This window comes from Zootoca vivipara, chromosome 4 (assembly GCF_965207765.1).
Source record: "Zootoca vivipara chromosome 4, rZooViv2.hap1.1, whole genome shotgun sequence".
Classification (NCBI taxonomy): Eukaryota; Metazoa; Chordata; class Lepidosauria; order Squamata; family Lacertidae; genus Zootoca; species Zootoca vivipara.
In genome coordinates this window covers 63,933,717-63,953,829 of record NC_142587.1, presented here as the reverse complement: position 1 = coordinate 63,953,829, position 20,113 = coordinate 63,933,717, and the positions used below count along the sequence as shown (strand labels likewise).

General features: G+C 41.6%; 1 protein-coding gene across 5 annotated transcripts in view; it reads right to left on the bottom strand.

The window, feature by feature from the left end:
- Positions 1-20,113, bottom strand: part of POU2F1 (POU class 2 homeobox 1) — a 98,837-nt gene that overhangs the window by 20,921 nt on the left and 57,803 nt on the right. For 4 of the 5 annotated variants that reach the window (XM_035116369.3, XM_035116370.3, XM_035116371.3 and 1 more), the window contains exons 2-5: positions 17,088-17,156; positions 8,857-8,951; positions 3,872-3,925; positions 871-990 (exon numbers count right to left, since the gene is read on the bottom strand). In XM_035116369.3, coding sequence (XP_034972260.1) covers positions 871-990; positions 3,872-3,925; positions 8,857-8,951; positions 17,088-17,156 — 338 coding nt within the window. Of the gene's footprint in view, positions 1-870; positions 991-3,871; positions 3,926-7,275; positions 7,371-8,856; positions 8,952-17,087; positions 17,157-20,113 lie in introns of all 5 variants that reach the window. The other variant, XM_088668024.1, reaches the window with a different exon arrangement.

The window sequence follows — 20,113 nt, the reverse complement described above, 5'->3', positions numbered from 1 at the left end:
ATTCATGGGTGGATTTAAACCTCATTTTTGTGTATGGAAAAGAAAATTTCAGCAAACTTAAGAGTGTGGTTTTATCAACAATAGCACTGTGGTAAAATGGTTAATCAAATAGTTATAAATATGACCAAGTCATTGTCTATAACAGCGATACTAACTTCTTTTCCAACTTCACTGTGACTAGATCACAGAAGAAAGCATTATGGAGCAAGACAACCCCCAACTAATCTAAAACAAGAAATTTGCTATAATTTGTTGACTTCTTGAATTGATATACTGTGTTAGAAATCACCCTTATACTCATCAGCAAAGTAGAGAAATAGCATCAGATATGGTAGGTTTCATATTGTATATATCAACTTTCCAGATAGATTACACAGCAATAACCACTATATCAAAAATAAATTACAGAATTTAAAAACTACTCCCCATCTACAATTATATCAACTAATTTCTAAATTCTAATATATCAACCTGATTTCTAAAAGATAGTGGTGGCAGGATTAACAGAGCCCCCCTAGATAGAAAGTTCCAAGAAGGTAAACTACAATGGAGAGGGTTCTACTTTTGCTCCCAAAGACAACTTTTCTCATGGCATGGGGACATAGCACAAGGTCGCTTCCTGCAAATCTCAAGAGATGTGGCAATTTCTCCGGCTAGGCTGAACTCAGACAATATAGGGCTAGAAGCAAACAGGTCCATGGACTGGGATACCATAATCCACAGCATCAAATGCCACTGAGAGTCCCATAAAACCAATAAGAGAGATTTTCTCCAGCCACATTTGCCTGGAATGATAAAGCAACAATCTACTCTGTCTAATACAACAATATGAGTTGGTGGCTCATTACAATTCACTTGGACTTATCTTACCCCAGTGATCTGTCCTCCGGCCAGCATGAGCTGGGTCTGGGGTATGGCCGCCTGTACTGAAGGCTGCTGGGAAGGCTGGCTTGGCTGCTGACTGTCCCCAGATTCTTCATTAGGTTTAGACTAGGAAAGAAAATATATAAGCTTTTGTAGAACAGAATGGGTATCAATGTGGACACAGCCATTTTCATAGTTTATTGTAATATGAAGAGGAATGATATTTACAAGATCTTCGGTTATCAATAGGATAAAAAGCTGCTTATTTCGACAACTTGTTTTCATAGGTAACTGTAGATAATTTGGTATTGTAGCTGTAAGCCAATATTTCCACTTATAAGAATGGAAGAAAAAAAATGCTACTGTTACAGTACTTCAAATTATGAACAAAAACAGGGGTTTAGTTGCAGTTGGAGAGAGACACAGGTCCTCCAATTCTGCACCCTCAAACACATATGCATACGTTCAAGAAAATTTCCTATTTAGTGCTTGATTTGAAGGCACAGCCTTTAAAGTTTCTAAGCTTTCCCAGTCATTGCCATACTACAGACAGATCTGCACACATCTGCACCAAACTGCCCAATTCCATAGTCAATGTGAAACTCAGTAATCAGTAGCATGCAAGTTTTGGATTAGTGCAGTAGATTTTTCTTGTACACATTTTATAATAATTCATAAGCATAGTATTTCAAACTAAACAAGGTACTGGCTTAAAAAACCTTAAATGCTGAATTGCATCCAGGAACAAAAACAAACACTCACCATATATCTTGTCTCTAAGAAACAGAATTTGGTATTTATATAGGCAAACACAGTTCATTTATTTAAAACCATCTTATGAAAGATGAAATTACTGTAGCCATGAGGGAAAAATGCAAGTGAGAAAGCACATGAAAAGGAAAAACAAGGAGAGGGGGTTTATGGTAATTAAAACTGCTTATGCAGAACATTAAAATTCTGCATAGATTTGCATATTTTCCACCACCTGTTTTGGGGACTGCAGAGCAGGCTAATTAACATAGAGGCTCTGATTAATTCTGCCAGTCATTGAGAGATAATTACAGCACAGGACTGTAAACATTCTGCACTGGAGATATAGCCTGTTTGCCAACATCTCTCTCAGGGACTCAAAGTTTGCCATGGCAACCAAGGCAATTTTCAGCCTCTCTCTTTTAGAGAGGAAGGTCACTATCTCGCCTCCTTTCAAAATTATCATTTGTAACTAGGTGCATGTTCTAGGGGGTTTCAAGAATGCTCTACCCTAGTTCCTTAGCACTCATAGAGAATGACGCCACTTCACAATAATACTATTTTCCTTCCCCTTTGATGCATTGCCTGAATATTTTAATGAAAGGCAGTAAGCAGTACATTATAACCCTTTAAGGCATCCTACACCTTCCAGTTGGGATTCAGGCCTCATCATGGGACTGAAACTGCCTTGGTCGCACTGGTTGATGATCTTCGGTGGGCTAGGGACAAAGGTGAGAGCTGTTTCCTAGTTCTGCTGGATCTCTCAGTGGCTTTTGATACCATCGACCATAACATCCTTCTGCACTGTCTAGAGGGGCTGGGAGCTGGGGGCACTGTTATACCGTGGTTCTGCTCCTTCCTCCTGGGCCATGTTCAGAAAGTGGTGATGGAGGGTGAATGTTCAGACCCCTGGGCTCTCACTTGTGGGGTGCCTCAGGGTTCTGTCCTCTCCCCCATGCTTTTCAACATCTACATGCAGCTGCTGGGAGAGATCATCAGGGGGTTTGGGCTGGGTGTTCCATGGACGGGCGGATACCCAAGCTCTACCTCTCTTTCAGATCAGAACCAGTGAAGGCAGTGAAGGTCCTGTGTGAGTGTCTGGAGGCGGTTGGAGGATGGTTGGCGGCTAACAGATTGAGGTTGAATCTTGACAAGACAGAAGTACTGTTTGTGGGAGACAGGAGACGGGCAGGTGTGGAGGGACTCCCTGGTCCTGAATGGGGTAACTGTGCCCCTGAAGGACCAGGTGCACAGCCGGGGAGTCACTTTGGACTCATAGCTGTCCATGGAGGCGCAGGTCAATTCTGTGGCCAGGGCAGCTGTTTACCAGCTCCATCTGGTAACGCAGGCTGAGACCCTACCTGCCTGCAGACTGTCTCGCCAGAGTGGTGCATGCTCTAGTTATCTCCCGCTTGGACTACTGCAATGCGCTCTATGTGGGACTACCTTTGAAGGTGACCCGGAAACTACAACTAATCCAGAATGCGGTAGCTAGACTGGTGACTGGGAGCGGCCGCCGAGACCACATAACACCGGTCTTGAAAGTTCTACATTGGCTCCCAGTACGTTTCTGAGCACAATTCAAAGTGTTGGTGCTGACCTTTAAAGCCCTAAACAGCCTCAGTCCGGTATACCTGAAGGTATACCACCCCCATTGTTCTACCCGGATACTGAGGTCCAGCGCCGAGGGCCTTCTGGCGGTTTCCTCACTGCGAGAAGCCAAGTTACAGGGAACCAGGCAGAGGGCCTTCTTGGTAGTGGCACCCACCCTGTGGAATGCCCTCCCACCAGATGTCAAAGAGAACAACAACCAGACTCTTAGAAGACATCTGAAGGCAGCCCTGTTTAGGGAAGCTTTTAATGTTTGTATTTTAATATTTTGTTGGAAGCCGCCCAGAGTGTCTGCAGAAACCCAGCCAGATGGGTGGGGTATAAATAAATAAATTATATTATTATTATTATTATGCTTAAGCCGTCAGCTGCATCTTGCAGAGAACAAAACATCAACCAGTTTCAGATTTTAACTATAAATCTTTATTATTATTATAAAGGAAAACCCCAAGTGATTAAAGTACTGTAAGACCATGTTGACCATCTTATTTCAGCTCCAACTCTTGGGAGTTTTTCAAACATCTCTTAATGTCAAACAGGACTTCTTTACTGAAGAACATTTGTTAATGGCTGCCAAACTCTCCCACTGGTATTACAAAAGAAAAGTAGAAAGAAAAAAGTTTGATGCAGACACAAAAGCACTTACCTGTACATTTAAGGACTGGGCAGCAGCCTGTAAACTTGATCCAGGGAGCTGAACCTATAAAAATGATGTACTTTTAAAAACACAAAACTGGAGAGAAGTAAAATAGCCGAAAAAGAAAGTTTCTCTAGTTTTCTAAACACCTACGACCACTGAGATAATTAGAATTTAAAAATATAATGCATTGATTCTGATGTAATGCCAGACCATGGTTTTCCCTAACTATAGCTTATACTCCAAATGATAATTTGCATTCCAGAGGTTCAGAAAAACAATGATTTGGGGTTACCTTCTCCTCCTGCCTTTCCAAAGAATCCCCAGATATTATCCAAACAGTGATCTCTTCAAAGATCCTTTAGTAAAAGGCAAAAGATTTATACGATCTGAAGAGAAACCAGAGTACAGTATATGAACTCTTCAAAAATCCTGGTTTGGTGGACATTCACAAACCATGGATTGATGGCTGGTGGTGCTACAGGCATCATGACAAGCCATGGTTTGGCAAGGTGTCTGAACTATCCTGCTCCATTTAAAATCTTTAGGTGGAATCTTAAGTTTGAGTGTCAGTTTTTTACAAATAGAAAACTTTTGGGAGTAGCCACAGTTTATCCAGATTTTGGGGTCACGAAGAGTCGGATACAATTAAACGACTAAACAACAACAACATCCAGATTTTGAAGGTGCAAAGTCAAATGAGAAAAAAATGAATGCAACTTTTATGAAAAGGTATTCCAAAACAGGTATGTTGTTAGTCTGTACTCCATGAGCTGTGACACAGTACTAATTTAACACTACCTTTTGCATAACCTAGGCAGAATAACAATACAAAGAAGTGTTGTGCCGTGTCTTCAAATGGTTCCCACATTTCTGGGTTGGATTCTACAAGATTACAACATGCCATCTGTCACCAAGCAAGCAATTTGTCTCCAAAAAAGCTCCTATCTCCAGTGCCAACATCCAGTTTAATCTTCTGCCCTGTAGTATTCTGAGATAGCAACCATATTAATTAGAGAAAGGCTTCCAAAGCATCATCATGCACAGCTGTCTTAGAGAATTGGCTAGGTTAATAAACTACCAGTTTTTGGCCTTTTCAGCTCTTTTTGCAGCATAAGCTTATGAACAAAGGCCTCTTAGGTACTGATTGCAAAGGCCTAAAAGCCCATTTTAACCGAAGCCTGAGCTGAAGTTGCTCCAAATTAAAAACTTTCTGCTGTAAATAGTGCCTTGCAAAAAAAGAGAGAAAAATACCGCACAGGGATGGAATGATAAGGTGACTCTGGCTCTTTTTACCATAAACATATAAACACAGTAGCCACTTCAAAGTTGAAGATTCATTATACTTGGCACTTGAGATTTAAGAAATGTAGCATACTAAAGTTAAAGGCAGCTGTGTGTTATCTTTTAGAATTTTTTGATAAAGAGATGAACGGAGTATTAAATAAAAGCACATAATATACAGATCTGCAAGGAAGTAGTGACTTTGCTACTTTCCCCACTGAATCAGAGAAGCTTGAGAAAATAGAACAACTTTCGGTAAATATGTGTTGCTGCCTTTGAAAACTCTATAGCAGGGTTGAGCTTTTTTTAGGGAGGAGGAAAGCGCCGTTTTGATAGGCTGCAGGGGAGCCATTGTTGTTGAGCTTCTTTGGGGGGGAGCCAGATATCTACCAGTGATCTACTATAGATGTCCAGTGATCTACCAGTAGATCACGATCTACCTGTTGGACCTGCCTGCTCTATAGCTATTGGCCATAAGGAGACTGGGCTTCAGCTGCTCGACATGAACGCTGCTCAGGGGTACAGGTTTACAAACAGCCTTATAAGTTTAAACATTAGTCAGCATGCAAGAATTGGGGGCAGAGGGTGGTGTACACTCCTGACAGGCAGATGTTTGGTCAAGTGTGTGTGAACAAACCATCAAACCGTTGGGTTAACTGTTGGAGTGTGCATGAGTGATAAGGATATGTGAAAGGCATGCATGAATAGTGTTATAGAAGCAAAGAACTGCAGAGTTGGCAAGGACCCTGAAGTTCATCTCTTCCAACCCCCTGTGATGCAGAAATAATACATGACAGATGACCATCCAACTTCTGCTCAAAAATATACAAGGAAGGAGAGTCCACCACCTCCTGAAAAAGTCTATTCCACTGTCCAACATCTCCTACTTGTCAGAAAGTTTATCCTGATGTTTAGCTGGAATATCATTTCTTGTAACTTGAAGCCATTTGTTTGGGTCCTAACTACTTTAGCAGGGGAAAACAAGCTTACTCCATCTTCCTTTATATATCTGAAGATAGCTGTCATATCTGCTTTCAGTCTCCTCTTTACCAGGCTAAACATACCCAGCTCCCTCAATCGTTCCTCATAAAGCTAGGTTTCCAGACCCTTTATCATCTTGGTCACCTTCCTCTGAACATGATCGTGCATATTATGGCCATCATGTCAGCATCACCATTCACCAGCCTATCTACTTTCCTCTTTCTACACACACACACACACACACACAAATGCAATCACACTCCACATTAAGGAACATTATAGGAACCAAGTATAGAAAGATGAAAGAGTGAGGCTATGCAAATATTTTCTTTTATTTATTTTTATTCCCCAAGGCTGCTAAGCAGCAGCAACAATGGAAACAACTCAGTAAAGCGCACAATTTATACAGCAGCATCAAGCAGCACAGCAAATAAATTTTAAATGATACGAAGAAAAATATTTCACTACTCAAACCTAAGTGCAATGAAATAGCATTGGCTTTATTAGTGGCTCTTAATACAATAGCCAGCACTTTTAAATGGGGTTTGAAATGAATTGGAAGCCAATAAAGCAGACGTTATCTGGGGCGGGTGGAAACCTTTGGCATTTTGCACCAACTGATTTCTGAATACTTTTCAAATGCAGCCCCATGCTAAATGCAAGTAACCCAATATGAAAGTGATTAAGGCACACTTGACATGTGTAGAACATAGCTAGATCTGCTTTCAAATGGTTCCTACTGACTTCAAATCAGACAGATAAGCTGAAGTCTCAAGACACGGGAACCAGCAGGGGACATGTTTTTATCTCTGTGGTGTTTTGCCTTCATGGTATCCATAAGTTCATATCCTTCTTTTCTACTGTATTTATTTATTGCATTTATATACTGCCTTTTGACCAAGCTGCCCAGGGTGGTTTGCAATTTAAGATATTAAACATAAGCAAGCAGTACAAAATATTCACAGGCTGACTTCGGGAGCAGAAGCAACTATCTTCTTGGCCTGGGTTTCCTGTCTGATGCTTTCTCTCAGGGCATAGTAGGTCCAATGTTCCCTAGTGGTTATGTGCTACTTAGCCTGGGCATATAAGTAAATGGCTGCCATTCATTCCTATGAAGAAGAGTATAAACCAATTTGGGGACAACAAACCTGCCTACACCCACAACAGGAGCTTATGGGAAGAATGGTATGCCCCTCCTTCAGGCAACTCCAAGGTTATGGTGGACCAATGTTTCTCATCATCACTAAAACAAAAACAAAAACCCAAAGCACCAGATTCAAAAGGCAAAGAGGCAACACAGAGCACTACTTAAGCTGCTCTTCCCTACTTCAAATGCAACACCTGAGATGGGTGGGGAATGAAAATATTTTTCATCTGCTTCTCAGAGCCTGGAAGCAATGTTTTGTTTAGGGAGGAGAAGCAGCAGAACTAGGAAACCTAACTTGCCTCCACCATGTCAGTAGCTGCTATGATAGACAAAAGAGTAGGCAGAGGAGGTAGACAAAGGGCTGGGATTCTAAGTTGTTTCCCTTTCCCCTCCCCAAGCTTGAAAGGCTCTTATGGAGTCAAAATCTAAGACAGAAAACAGATTAGTCACAGTCCTTCCAGATTAGATGGCTTTCAAAGTTTTGTCAGGAAATCAGCAGGCATGCATACTTCCAAGTACAGTGGTACCTCGGGTTACAAACACCTCGAGTTACAAACAATTCGGGTTACAGACTCCGCTAATCCGGAAGTAGTACCTCGGGTTAAGAACTTTACCTCAGGATGAGAACAGAAATCGCAGCGGGAGACCCCATTAGCTAAAGTCGTGCCTCAGGTTAAGAACGGTTTCAGGTTAAGAATGCAGACCTCCGGAACAAATTAAGTTCATAACCAGAGGTACCACTGAGGAAAGGACTCCCTGCCTGCAGAACTCTGCCCAGGCCACAAATAACCAAACCTAGCTGTATAGCCACCTAAACTGCTTTTGCCTGGTTATAATGTATAATGAAGTCTGTCCATGCCACTTGCTTGCCAGAATGGATGATATTGGTGAATGGGTGGGGTGGGATGTGATACCACGGACTTTTGCGTGGCTGGAACGTTGCCTGCTGTGTGAAGGTAAGAGTCCCATCAATTGCTCCACCCACTTTGTCTCTGTCACTACCCACATCTGCCTGTAGGCCTACTTGCCTATGACATGCAACCCGCATTAAGGGAATGTGGCCCTTGGGCTGAAAAACGTTTCTCACTCCTGCTCTAAAGAAATGGATTGCTCTTGCTCCTCCCAGGTAATAATTTTCACCTTCCACATTTCTCAGAAGAAAATGGAAATACATAGGATGGTGAAAACAAGCTCTACTTCCAGATATGCCTACCATACAGGTTGACACATAGAATGATAGCTTTGATTCTTTGGAAACCCATTTGAAAGTAGCCTACTAGTCCCATACAGTCAACCGGTCCCATCTATCCAGTTGTACAAAAAATATCCATGTACTGTGAAATTATGTTTTAGGTCACAAAGACCTCTAAATTGCCATATTAGACACCGTGCAATGTGGGCCTACACAAAGGGCCTGCAAATCATCCTTCCTTATGTTGAGATGGAAGACACTGCTGCTCTTTCCATAGCTTTGGTAGCCTCCATGCATACCTCCAAAAGAAGACACCAACCTTGCACTACTTTGTTGTTTCTGGTTTTGCCGACATAGTACCTTTCAGAATGAAAAGAAACAAATATTTACCTGATGAAGGTGTCCAAGGAAGGCCTGGGCTGTAGATATTGCCCCTGTGGCAGGCACAGTCTGTTTCTGAAAGTCCAGGCCATTTGTCTGTGTGCCTGGGGATGCAAAGAAAGATACATTCTATTAATATTCCCCTCAAAAGTCAAGTCTGAAAAATCCGTAGATTCATTCACACCTTTGTTGCCGATTTATCTACCTGTCAGCAAGAGCAGTAGTTCAGGGCCAATAAACCCAAGTCACCACCTTTTCACCTTATCGCCCCCCTGGGCTCAACGATCAACTGGCAGTACCCTCAAGACACGTAGAATCAAGTAGAATCAAGACACGTTTGTTATGGGGGTGGGAGAAAAGGGGCTAAGGCTATATTAGAAAGATTTAGAAATATTATAAAGATTAAAATGACAAGTTTAGCATGAGAGTAAATATTGGAGGAAAAGGATAAAACAAAATCTAACATGGCCACCCAAATTACAGGCTTGAAAAGAACATGAATAAAAAATACCACTGGGGTTAAGGGAGAAAAGGATAAGAAGAATGGAATGAGATTAAGAATTTAGCATTGCTGAGCTTAAGTTCAATATGATGCTGGGTCATCCAAAATGTGACAAGGAAAAGCTAAAAGGTTGGCTTATGTCTAACAATGTAAGACGGAGACAGCATGGAAGCAAAAATAGTATTGAATGTTGTCACTACATAAATGATATGGACTATGACAATTAAAGGGATGTAAGCTCTGGTGTAATCCGACCTCATGCCTTCAGAAGGAGGATGAGGATGGGTTTTGTCCCAATACTGTTATTCCAATTCTAGAGGTTACCAGAGACAGAAGTTAGGCTATTGCTGTCCAGATAGGGGCGCAGCTGAGCCACTAGCCAAAGTGGATAGAAGGCACTCTGCAACACCAAGGTCACCTGAGCCTCAAGTGACACAAAGGATCCAGATGTACACAAGAGCAGGTCACCTCCCACCCATCAAGTCTATGGAATTGCCCACTAACAGTGCCTTAGTCTAATCCAGATAGAGTTTCAGTTTATTGGCTCTCATCCACTCCATTACCAAGGCAATACAATGGTCCAGCACATCCACTGCCACGCCTGTAAAGAAGTACAGCTGTGTGTCATCAGCATATTGCTGACAATGAACTCCAAAACTCTGATGACCCCACGTGTGTAAATGTTAAACAGCATGGGGAATAAATTCAAAACCTGGAGAATCCTGCACTGAAGGCTCTACAGCAGGGGACCCAAACTAAGGCCCGGGGGCCGGATGCGGCCCAATCGCCTTCTCAATCCAGCCAGTGGACAGGCCAGGAATCAGCATGTTTTTACATGAGTAGAATGTGTCCTTTTATTTAAAATGCATCTCTGGGTTATTTGTGGGGCATAGGATTTCGTTCATTCCCCCCCCCCAATATAGTCTGCCCCCCACAAGGTCTGAGGGACAGTGGATCGGCCCCCTGCTGAAAAAGTTTGCTGACCCCTGCTCTACAGGGCCAAAGAACGCTCCCCAATAACTACCTTCTGGAAACACCTTTCTAGTAGGACCCAAACCACCCCAAACTCAGAGAGCTGCTCCAGAAGGATACCATGGTTGATGGTATTAAAGCCACTGAAAGGTTCAGTAGGACATATTTCCCTGTCTCTCTCCAGACATAGGTCATCATACAGGGCAACCAAAGCTGTTTCTGTATTGAAACTGGGCAGAAACCCCAACTGAAATGGAGCTAGACAATCAGTTTCCTCCAAGAGTGCCCGGACCTGATTGATGACTACCCAATCAAGAACCTTGCCCAAGAAGGGGTAGTGGCAACTGGCCAGTAATTACCCAATTTTCTGAATCCAGGGAGGGTTTCGGGAGAAGTGGTTTCACCACTGCCTCCCTCAAGTCAGCAGGGACCACACCCTCTCGAAGGGAGGCAAGAATAACCTCCCTGGCCCAGCGAGCTGTCCCCTCCCTGCTAGTTTTTATCAGCCAAGAGGGGCAAAGGTCCAGAGCGCAAGCGGTCGTGCTGACCAATCCATGAACTTTGTCCACATCCACGTATGTTTTTTTTAATAAAAAAAAACACCTGTTCACTATATTATTCAGCTTCATACTGTACTTGTTCTGATAAAGGAAGAGTCAATATTATGGAAGTTGCTATGCCTTAAATTCAGGATACTAATAAGATTTTTAAAAATTAAAAATCTGATTGTAATAATGTATTATAATAGTGATCTCAATTGTTGGAGTGTTGGACCTCATGCATCTATGCATAGGACGACTTGCAGACTTGAGAGGACTCTAATCCCCTGTCCCCTAAGACAGTGCAATGAGGTCTGAACCTGCTCAGGATACTGCACAGGATACTGGCTGAATGTTGGGAGAACAGAAAATTGGGTGGTTGGTGGGATACAACAGTGTGTTCTGGAAAGAGGCATAGCTGGAATGCTGAATAGCTGCAGACAGCACTGCAGCTAATTTTGTTGCAGGTCCACTTCCTCATTCAAAATATATGACAATATATCGGAGCAATGATCAGGGAATTTCCCTTAGGAACGTTTCCGAGCACAGTTCAAAGTGTTGGTGCTGACCTTTAAAGCCCTGAATGGCCTCGGTCCAGTATACCTGAAGAAGCGTCTCCACCTCCATCGTTCTGCCCGGACACTGAGGTCCAGCACCGAGGGCCTTCTGGCGGTTCCCTCATTGCGAGAAGCCAAGTTGCAGGGAACTAGACAGAGGGCCTTCTTGGTAGTGGCGCCCGCCCTGTGGAACGCCCTCCCATCAGATGTCAAAGAGAAAAACAACTATCAGACTTTTAGAAGACATCTGAAGGCAGCCCTGTTTAGGGAGGCTTTTAATGTTTAATAGATCACTGTGTTTTATTTTTCTGTTGGAAGCCGCCAGATGGGCGGGGTATAAATAATATATTATTATTATTATTATTATTATTATTATTATTATTATTATTATTGGAACAGTTGGCCAGAGCCTATAAAAAACTGCAATGATTTCAAGAACTAGGACATACTACTGGATGCTTGGTATTAATGTGTTAAATAATCAGTTTTAAAATTTCGCTGATTTAGAAAGTACAACTCTGTGGAATTATTCTATGGAAACAGAAAGACTGGTGTACTAGCCAAACAAGTCATACACAGAGTAATCTTACTGAAAACAATGGGCTAAGGGCATCACCCTATGGTATAGAGTTTTAATTCTATCATTTGACCTACTAAAGAAGAGGCAAGGAATTGGATCTAGCTGGGGGACCAGTAATAAGTATTAAGCCACAGCTTTTCACCTAACTTTGTTTTGCACAATGTTCTAAAAAGTTTCTCCCCCTCTGGAATCCCACAGGCTCTGAGACTGCTAGTTAGAAACCATGTGTGTGGTGGTTGTCCAATGATGTGGGGGTTCCTTCTCCATTGATGACTGCTGCTTTTAGGAGATAAAAAGAATAACTTACTTGGGTTGTATTTAAATTAGGACACTGCTGCTTGCCTGACCGAATGAACTCCCGTTTCCTCCCACATACCCCATTTTGGGGGTTCTCCTGGCTCTTCAGAGAAGATCTGGGGAAGGGGTAGGCGGAGGAGGTGATGTCTGGTCATGCTAGAAGCATTGCTAGTGCCAATGATTTAGTTGAATACAGCCCCAGACTTTCCTAGCAGCAATCATAATCATGTGGATGCAACCTAAAAGGCAGTTAAATTGACACAATACCAATCTTCCATCATGGCCACCAGAAGATAACTACAATTTATTGAACCACCTTGGCTCTTACAACCTTGTAAATAATATCAAACAGCTCTAGAAAACTGGCTGAAATCTCTCCCACACAGTACACAGCTGTAAAAGCAACACTGCAGTATACCCAGTGTTATTTCTCTAGAAAAAGAGCAACTCACCTCATTCTCTTATAATGTCAATGGCGCCCACCTGAGAGGTGCCAGAACTGATTTCCGGTGAGTTCGGGCTGAAAAAAAAGCCCTGTGTATACCTTCTCGTGTAGCCATTGAACTAGGGCAGGGGTCAGCAAACTTTTTCAGCAGGTCCACTGTCCCTCAGACCTTGTGGGGGGCCAGACTATATTTTGAAAAATATATATGAACGAATTCCTATGCCCCACAAATAACCCAGAGATGCATTTTAAATAAAAGCACACATTCTACTCATGTAAAAACACCAGGCAGGCCCCACAAACAACCCAGAGATGCATTTTAAATAAAAGGACACATTCTACTCATGTAAAAACATGATTCCCGGACCGTCCGCGGGCCGGATTTAGAAAGCAATTGGGCCGCATACGGCCCCCGAACTAGGGGACCCCTGAACTAGGGATTAGTAACTGAAGGCCCATGGGCAGAATTCAACCTGCATAATACTACCAGATAAACATTTTAAATAAATAAAATAGGTTATTACCAGTTCTTTATTGCCAAAGCCACCCCAGTATTGATTACATTAAAAATCAGTGCAAAATACATATAGATAGAATGAACAACAATTTGGCGAAGAAGTGAGTCTTCAGCTGGTACAAAATCCTCAACAGAGTTTGCATCAACCTTATATAGGAAAGGAGGGAGTTTTATAATCAGGGCATTGCTACTGGTACTAGAGATTCTGTCTATGTTCCCACTTCAATTGGCACTTTAAATCAAAGAAGGATGCATAAAAATTGTGTAACTTTCCAGCCGTGTTCATACCAGTTAGGACAATAACAGGTAAGGGAAAGAGGGGAAATAACATTTCCTAGTCCCATAATATTTCTACAGCTAATTTCAAGGGAAGACTTAGCAATGTTTCCATCTTTTCTACCCCCCTCTCCTTTTGCAGCTTAACTCTTACTAGCCCAGTCTATTTGAGCCCAGGTAGAAAGTTATGAATCAGTCACAATTCAACTCAACGAGTAACATCAATGGTCATGATACTTTCAAGGACTGAAGGGAGGAGCAAATATCTTTCTCAGAGCTGAATAATCTGCTGGCCAATCTAGCTGCCATACATTACACTAGACCAGGGGTGGGGGATTTCAGCAGCCAAATCCACCTCTTCCAGCTTCTATATCTGAGAAGGAACTTCAGACCCAGGGACCACATATTGTCCCTCAGGCTCCTCTACCTGGCCCTTGGGACATTTCTTATGCCATGACCCCGCCCAATCCTTACTCTGCACTATCCTCAAGTACTTTCAAGTTGTCTGGAATGTGACCTTGATCTACGATAGTGACTTTTGCATGCCTGGATGGAAAATGTCTGTGTTTGTGTGCAAACCTCCAACTCTGTGGGGTTGGACATAGCCTAATGCAAAAAGGCAACAGTGCTATCTGGGCTCTTCTCACTTTTGCCTGCAGCTCTGACCACCAATGGTGTGTAGCCCCTAGAAGGCTGCCTACAACAGAATGCAATCCTGTGGCTGAAGCCCCCCCCCCCCAATCCCTGACTGAATGCTTCAGAAGTAATATATAAACTATAACAGACCAGAAGCAGCAGCACTAAGGGAGAAATTGGCTGCTGCCAAAACAACAGTGCCAGGTTGAATCCTCCCTCCTACCTTGCATAACAAATACAACAACTTCTCTTGCTCTGAGGTTATTGTTCTGCATTTTTCTGTTCCTGCTCCACATTGTTAGTTAATATCCGTGGAAAGATCACACACATTGTAATGACACGAGGGCAAGGCATAAGTTGTACTATATCTTATGGGCCCTATTGGGGTGTGTGTGTGGAGGCACAGCAGCCTCATGACACTTATGACATGTAGTTCTTTCCTAAAAGAACCCACTATAGCGAGTACACTAAAATAACTCTAGAATTAGATTGTAAATATTAATGTAGTTCAAATTTAGGGCTGGTCACGTCTAGGTATGCAATGCATCTTCTATGTCATTCTCAATGACTGTAGAAAGTCGTCACGAATGCAAAGTGAACGCCATTTGTGATTGTTGACAATTGTTCATCCAATCCTTGATTCAGGAGGAGCTGAATGTATGGACTACAAGTCTTTGTAATACTTTAAAAGGCTTCTCTCCACAATACAGTCATACCTTGGGTTGAGTACGCTGAGGGTTGCGTACTTGGCAGACCCGGAAGTGTTTACTTCCGGTTCCACCGCGTTCTGCACACTTCGCGCATGCGCAGAAGCACTCTATCGGCACTTTGCGTATGCGCTGAAGCGCCGCTTGGGCTGCATACTTTTTGGGGTGCGAATGGCACCCCGAAACGGATTGAGTACGCAACCCAAGGTACTACTGTATTTATAAAATTGCTAACTTGGCCAGTGGGAAGGTTCAATTTGTAATCTCAAACCAATCTCAAAATATTTCAGGATAACAAAAGCAAAAAAAAAACCATGTACATTTGTTTGCCTTAAGCATATACTTAAAGAAACTCAAACCAAACCAGGAGAGCATTAGTAGATTGAATTCAAAACTACAATTTGCTTGAATTAAAATCATTTCAGAAAAATGTTCAAACAAAATTTCTCCTCACCAGTGGTGGTGGTGATGGTGCATTTCAGTCCCAAACAACCAACATTTATTTCCCAATTCAATCACTCTTGCAGTTATAAGTATTTCTGCAACACCAATGACCTCATCATAAATATGTTTAAATTGTAATCCTAACACACAGGAAGAAAGTCCAACAGAACATTGTGAGACATATTTGTGAGTAAACAGGTTAGAATGAGGTGGGAGCCTGCCTTCCTGGAATCATGGCTTCTTGTTCATTTTATTCATGATGTGAATATTGAAAAAGAATGTTTATGATAATGGATGAAGGAGTACCACAGTTGTTAACTACAGACAAAATCACTGCAAAGCAATTTATAAAAGGATAACATTTTCTCAGTGAACCAACTACCTGTAAAACCTGCTTCCAAATGTATCATAAAGAGATTAACTAATATATCTTCTTGTAAACTGCTTTGAGGTTTTTTACAATCAAGTGGTGCATAAATTTAATGAAATAAAAATAAAATATCTTTCTTATCTAGCCTGTATTGATACAAAAAGATTAAAAATGCAAAAACCACATTGGAATGGAATTACTATGAAATGAGAAAGTGGCTGTCATCCAGAGAAAAATGGTATGCCGTATGCTCAAAGGAAATAGGGGACACAGTTACAATGTGAGAAAAAACTGGAAGCATGGAGAGGACATACAAGAACAGATGGCTATGCAAACTCAACGATGGTAACAGATGTGCACACAAAATTAGGGCGCCATCCAAATGTATGGAAATTGCAGGAAGTAGATATTACCCTTTATGAACCCATATCACAACACCTCAATACTGTGTCACCGTTTCTGTAAAAGCTAATCATTTTATATTTCAAAGGACACCAGTGTCTTCAACAAACATTTTTGGGGTGCACTGCTATCACTGGCAAAACCACTTCTATGGCAGTTATGGTCATAAGCAGCCACAGAATTCCATATCACCATCTTGAATTCATTTAGGGTCAAGAGGCAGGGTATATTTATTCATATTTAGAAGGTTACATGATCCCCAGGAAAGAAGACGAAGGTATCCTGCTTAATGAATGAGCTGTGACAACTACAATATTGAAGAAAGGTCCAATTAAGAAGCCATAAGGAAAATAAAACATCAGGAGCTCTAACACAGATACACCAGTATGAGTACCTGGTAGCTGTACTAGGAAAAAAGATACTGGGAATATCTAACCCTTAAGTCACAGCAGATCAGTAGCTCCTTGTACCCAGCTTCTACTCCATAGGTACAGTAGTGGTGTTTTCATCCCTATCAGCAACACGAAAGTGCTAGGAAGTGGCTAACCAGTGTCACAGAATGCTGACTGCTTCCTAGATAGAACAGTCTCTCTAGTGCAAGAAGAAAATTCAGAGATGGGGATTTGATAAGAATATGAAAAAGGGGAACTGATAAGGCCAGCTCTTTGCTCGGAGGCTCCAAGACACATTATCTATGATAATTACTAGTCCACATTTACACAGTATAGGTCCCATACAAAACAAACACTGAGTAAAGAACTAAGACGTAAGTGCTGTTCCATATACTAAGAAAACACTGCTAAGGCTGCAACCCTAACCCAACTTACCTGGGAGTAAGACCCACTGAATTCAATAGGACTTATTTCTGAATATACACGGTTAGGATTTTACTGTAACATACCATCCTTCAATGTATTATAAAACCAGACCAGAATATAATTGTCCCTTCCAAATCTATGAATTCCTTAGAAAATCACACCATTATTTTATTCTTACCTGTATCCCCATCACCACTCTCCATTTTTACAGGTTTACTGGTTTCTGACGGAGTGTTCATTCTTGAGTCTGCATTAGAAGCAACAGAAAATATGGTTTTAAAAACCCTACTCACACCGTCCTCTTTACAGCACAAAACGGGACATTTTATATTGGTGAACAGGGGGCACTATAAACTGACCAAACTCAATTGATGGGTATGGACCCTGAAATAGCAAAAGGAAATTAAGACACAGCAATCTCTATGTATCACTGTAAAATACTATATAATTGATATAGTTAAAAAGCTAATTGAAAAAGGCGTACTTGAGGTGCTTCATAAATACAGACCAATTATGTTTGCTACGTTTTTAAAAAATAGAGTCCAAACCTGAAGGATTGTATTAAAATTTCATTTGGATTATCATAATTTTTGTCTGAATTCTTATACAATTTTCCAAAGTTCTGCTTAGACTTCTGTTCTGCCTCTGCTCACCCACCCTTTGGGTGCTTCCAATAGTGCTGCTAGATCCTTTTCTAAACAGTACACAGGCATGTTGCCATGAGACTTGGATGCTACCACTATGTGATTACATCACTATGCTAAACTGAGTATGATGGTGCATGATGGTGTTCAGGGTATATATAATTCATTGTATCAGACCAGGAACAGTATGGTGATGTCATTGTGCAATGGCAATACAAAGGCATTACCATGTAATAGTAATAAACTCTTTACAAGACGTAGTTCTGGCAAAAGGAGTGATGCAACATAACAAGACTTCTGAAACAGGATTTTAAAATGGGGGCTGGGGGATGAAAGGCTGCTGGTAATAAATGGCAAAAATAATCTAAACCACTGAGAACAATTTTGACAGGTCCTAGTCTTATAATTCATTGTGCTTTTGGTTCCTTTCTGCAACTAAACTGATGCTTGTTAGTATGGTACTGAAAAAAAGCCATTGCTGATATAAATAGATTTATTCTCATTACAGAATACCACCCACTCTTGGTCTTCTCCAACTGGGATAAGCTGCTGAGTTTTTAATTACTACAACCCATGTGGACTCTTGTTGAATATTTTGTAAAAATAGGACACAAAATGTTTAACTCATTTTCTCCCTTGGAACACTAATGATTTTTTGTAAAATTCAATTCTTATTGTAAAAGTTACCTTTTCAATTGGGGGGAGGGTGTTTCATGAAAAGTCCCGCCTTCCTTCCTTTTGCAGCTACTTTCTGTACCTGTTCACAACCATTGTTCACCTAACCTCTTGCTGAATGATTTTTTTTGGGGGGGGGGGGTTAAGCATGAAAAAGAGGGCATAACAGCTGTGAAAGATGCCCTCACACTGACATATACAGTGGTGCCTCGCTAGACGAATTTAATTCGTTCCACGGGTCTTTTCTTATAACAAAAAATTCATCTAGCGAATCCCATAGGAATGCATTGAAATTTTTTTGAAATTTATTTTGCCCATAGGAACGCATTAATTGAATTTCAATGCATTCCTATGGGAAACCGCGATTCGCTAGACGAATTTTTCATAAAACGAATTCGTCTAGCGAGGCAACCTCCGCTCGAAAAATCCTTTCATTAAGCGGAAATTTCGTTAAGCAGGGCATTCGTTAAGCGAGGCACCACTGTACATCCTGTTGAAAGTAATGCAGAGGAATAACCACTGTATTTAAGTTAAATTATTTAACTTATATGCAGAATTCATCATGCGAAAGGCTGGACTAGATGAATCCCAAGCCGGAATTAAGATTGCCGGAAGAAATATCAACAACCTCAGATATGCAGATGACACAACCTTGATGGCAGAAAGCGAGGAGGAATTAAAGAACCTTTTAATGAGGGTGAAAGAGGAGAGCGCAAAATATGGTCTGAAGCTCAACATCAAAAAAACCAAGATCATGGCCACTGGTCCCATCACCTCCTGGCAAATAGAAGGGGAAGAAATGGAGGCAGTGAGAGATTTTACCTTCTTGGGCTCCTTGATCACTGCAGATGGTGACAGCAGTCACGAAATTAAAAGACGCCTGCTTCTTGGGAGAAAAGCAATGACAAACCTAGACAGCATCTTAAAAAGCAGAGACATCACCTTGCCGACAAAGGTCCGTATAGTTAAAGCTATGGTTTTCCCAGTAGTGATGTATGGAAGTGAGAGCTGGACCATAAAGAAGGCCGATCACCGAAGAATTGATGCTTTTGAATTATGGTGCTGGAGGAGACTCTTGAGAGTCCCATGGACTGCTAGAAGATCAAACCTATCCATTCTTAAGGAAATCAGCCCTGAGTGCTCCCTGGAAGGACAGATCGTGAAGCTGAGGCTCCAATACTTTGGCCACCTCATGAGAAGAGAAGAATCCTTGGAAAAGACCCTGATGTTGGGAAAGATTGAGGGCACTAGGAGAAGGGGACGTCAGAGGACAAGATGGTTGGACAGTGTTCTCGAAGCTACGAACATAAGTTTGACCAAACTGCAGGAGGCAGTGGAAGACAGGAGTGCCTGGCGTGCTATGGTCCATGGGGTCACGAAGAGTCGGACACGACTAAACGACTAAACAACAACAACAACCACTGTATTTGGATGCTCACTTGGATTGTGACTCAGTTCATATGGTTTTTTCACATCATGAATTTACACAAAGGTAATGGCTCCCAGTTTTGGTGCACTAGTTAACTATTCACATCAAAATGGATGACAAATCTCACAACACACAAGCTTAAACTGGTTTGAACATTTTCCCAGACTTTTCTAAAAGGCTACTGAAGAAACTAGAGTTAAATAGTAGCTAGTTATATAAAAAATCTTTTTAAGTTGCCATACTAAAAGAACAGCCATCGTTAGAAACAAGGAGACTGGGTACTACATTAGAACTACAGCAAATATTCACTAGCAAGGCAGGCAGATCTAAAAATACAAAGGTGGTGAGACATATATTGTGGCAGGTGGCAACAGATCATGGGAATAAGCAAACCAATATGCCAAAAAATTAAATTAAATTGTGAGCAAAGACCAGATCCAGAGAAGACTGGACTGT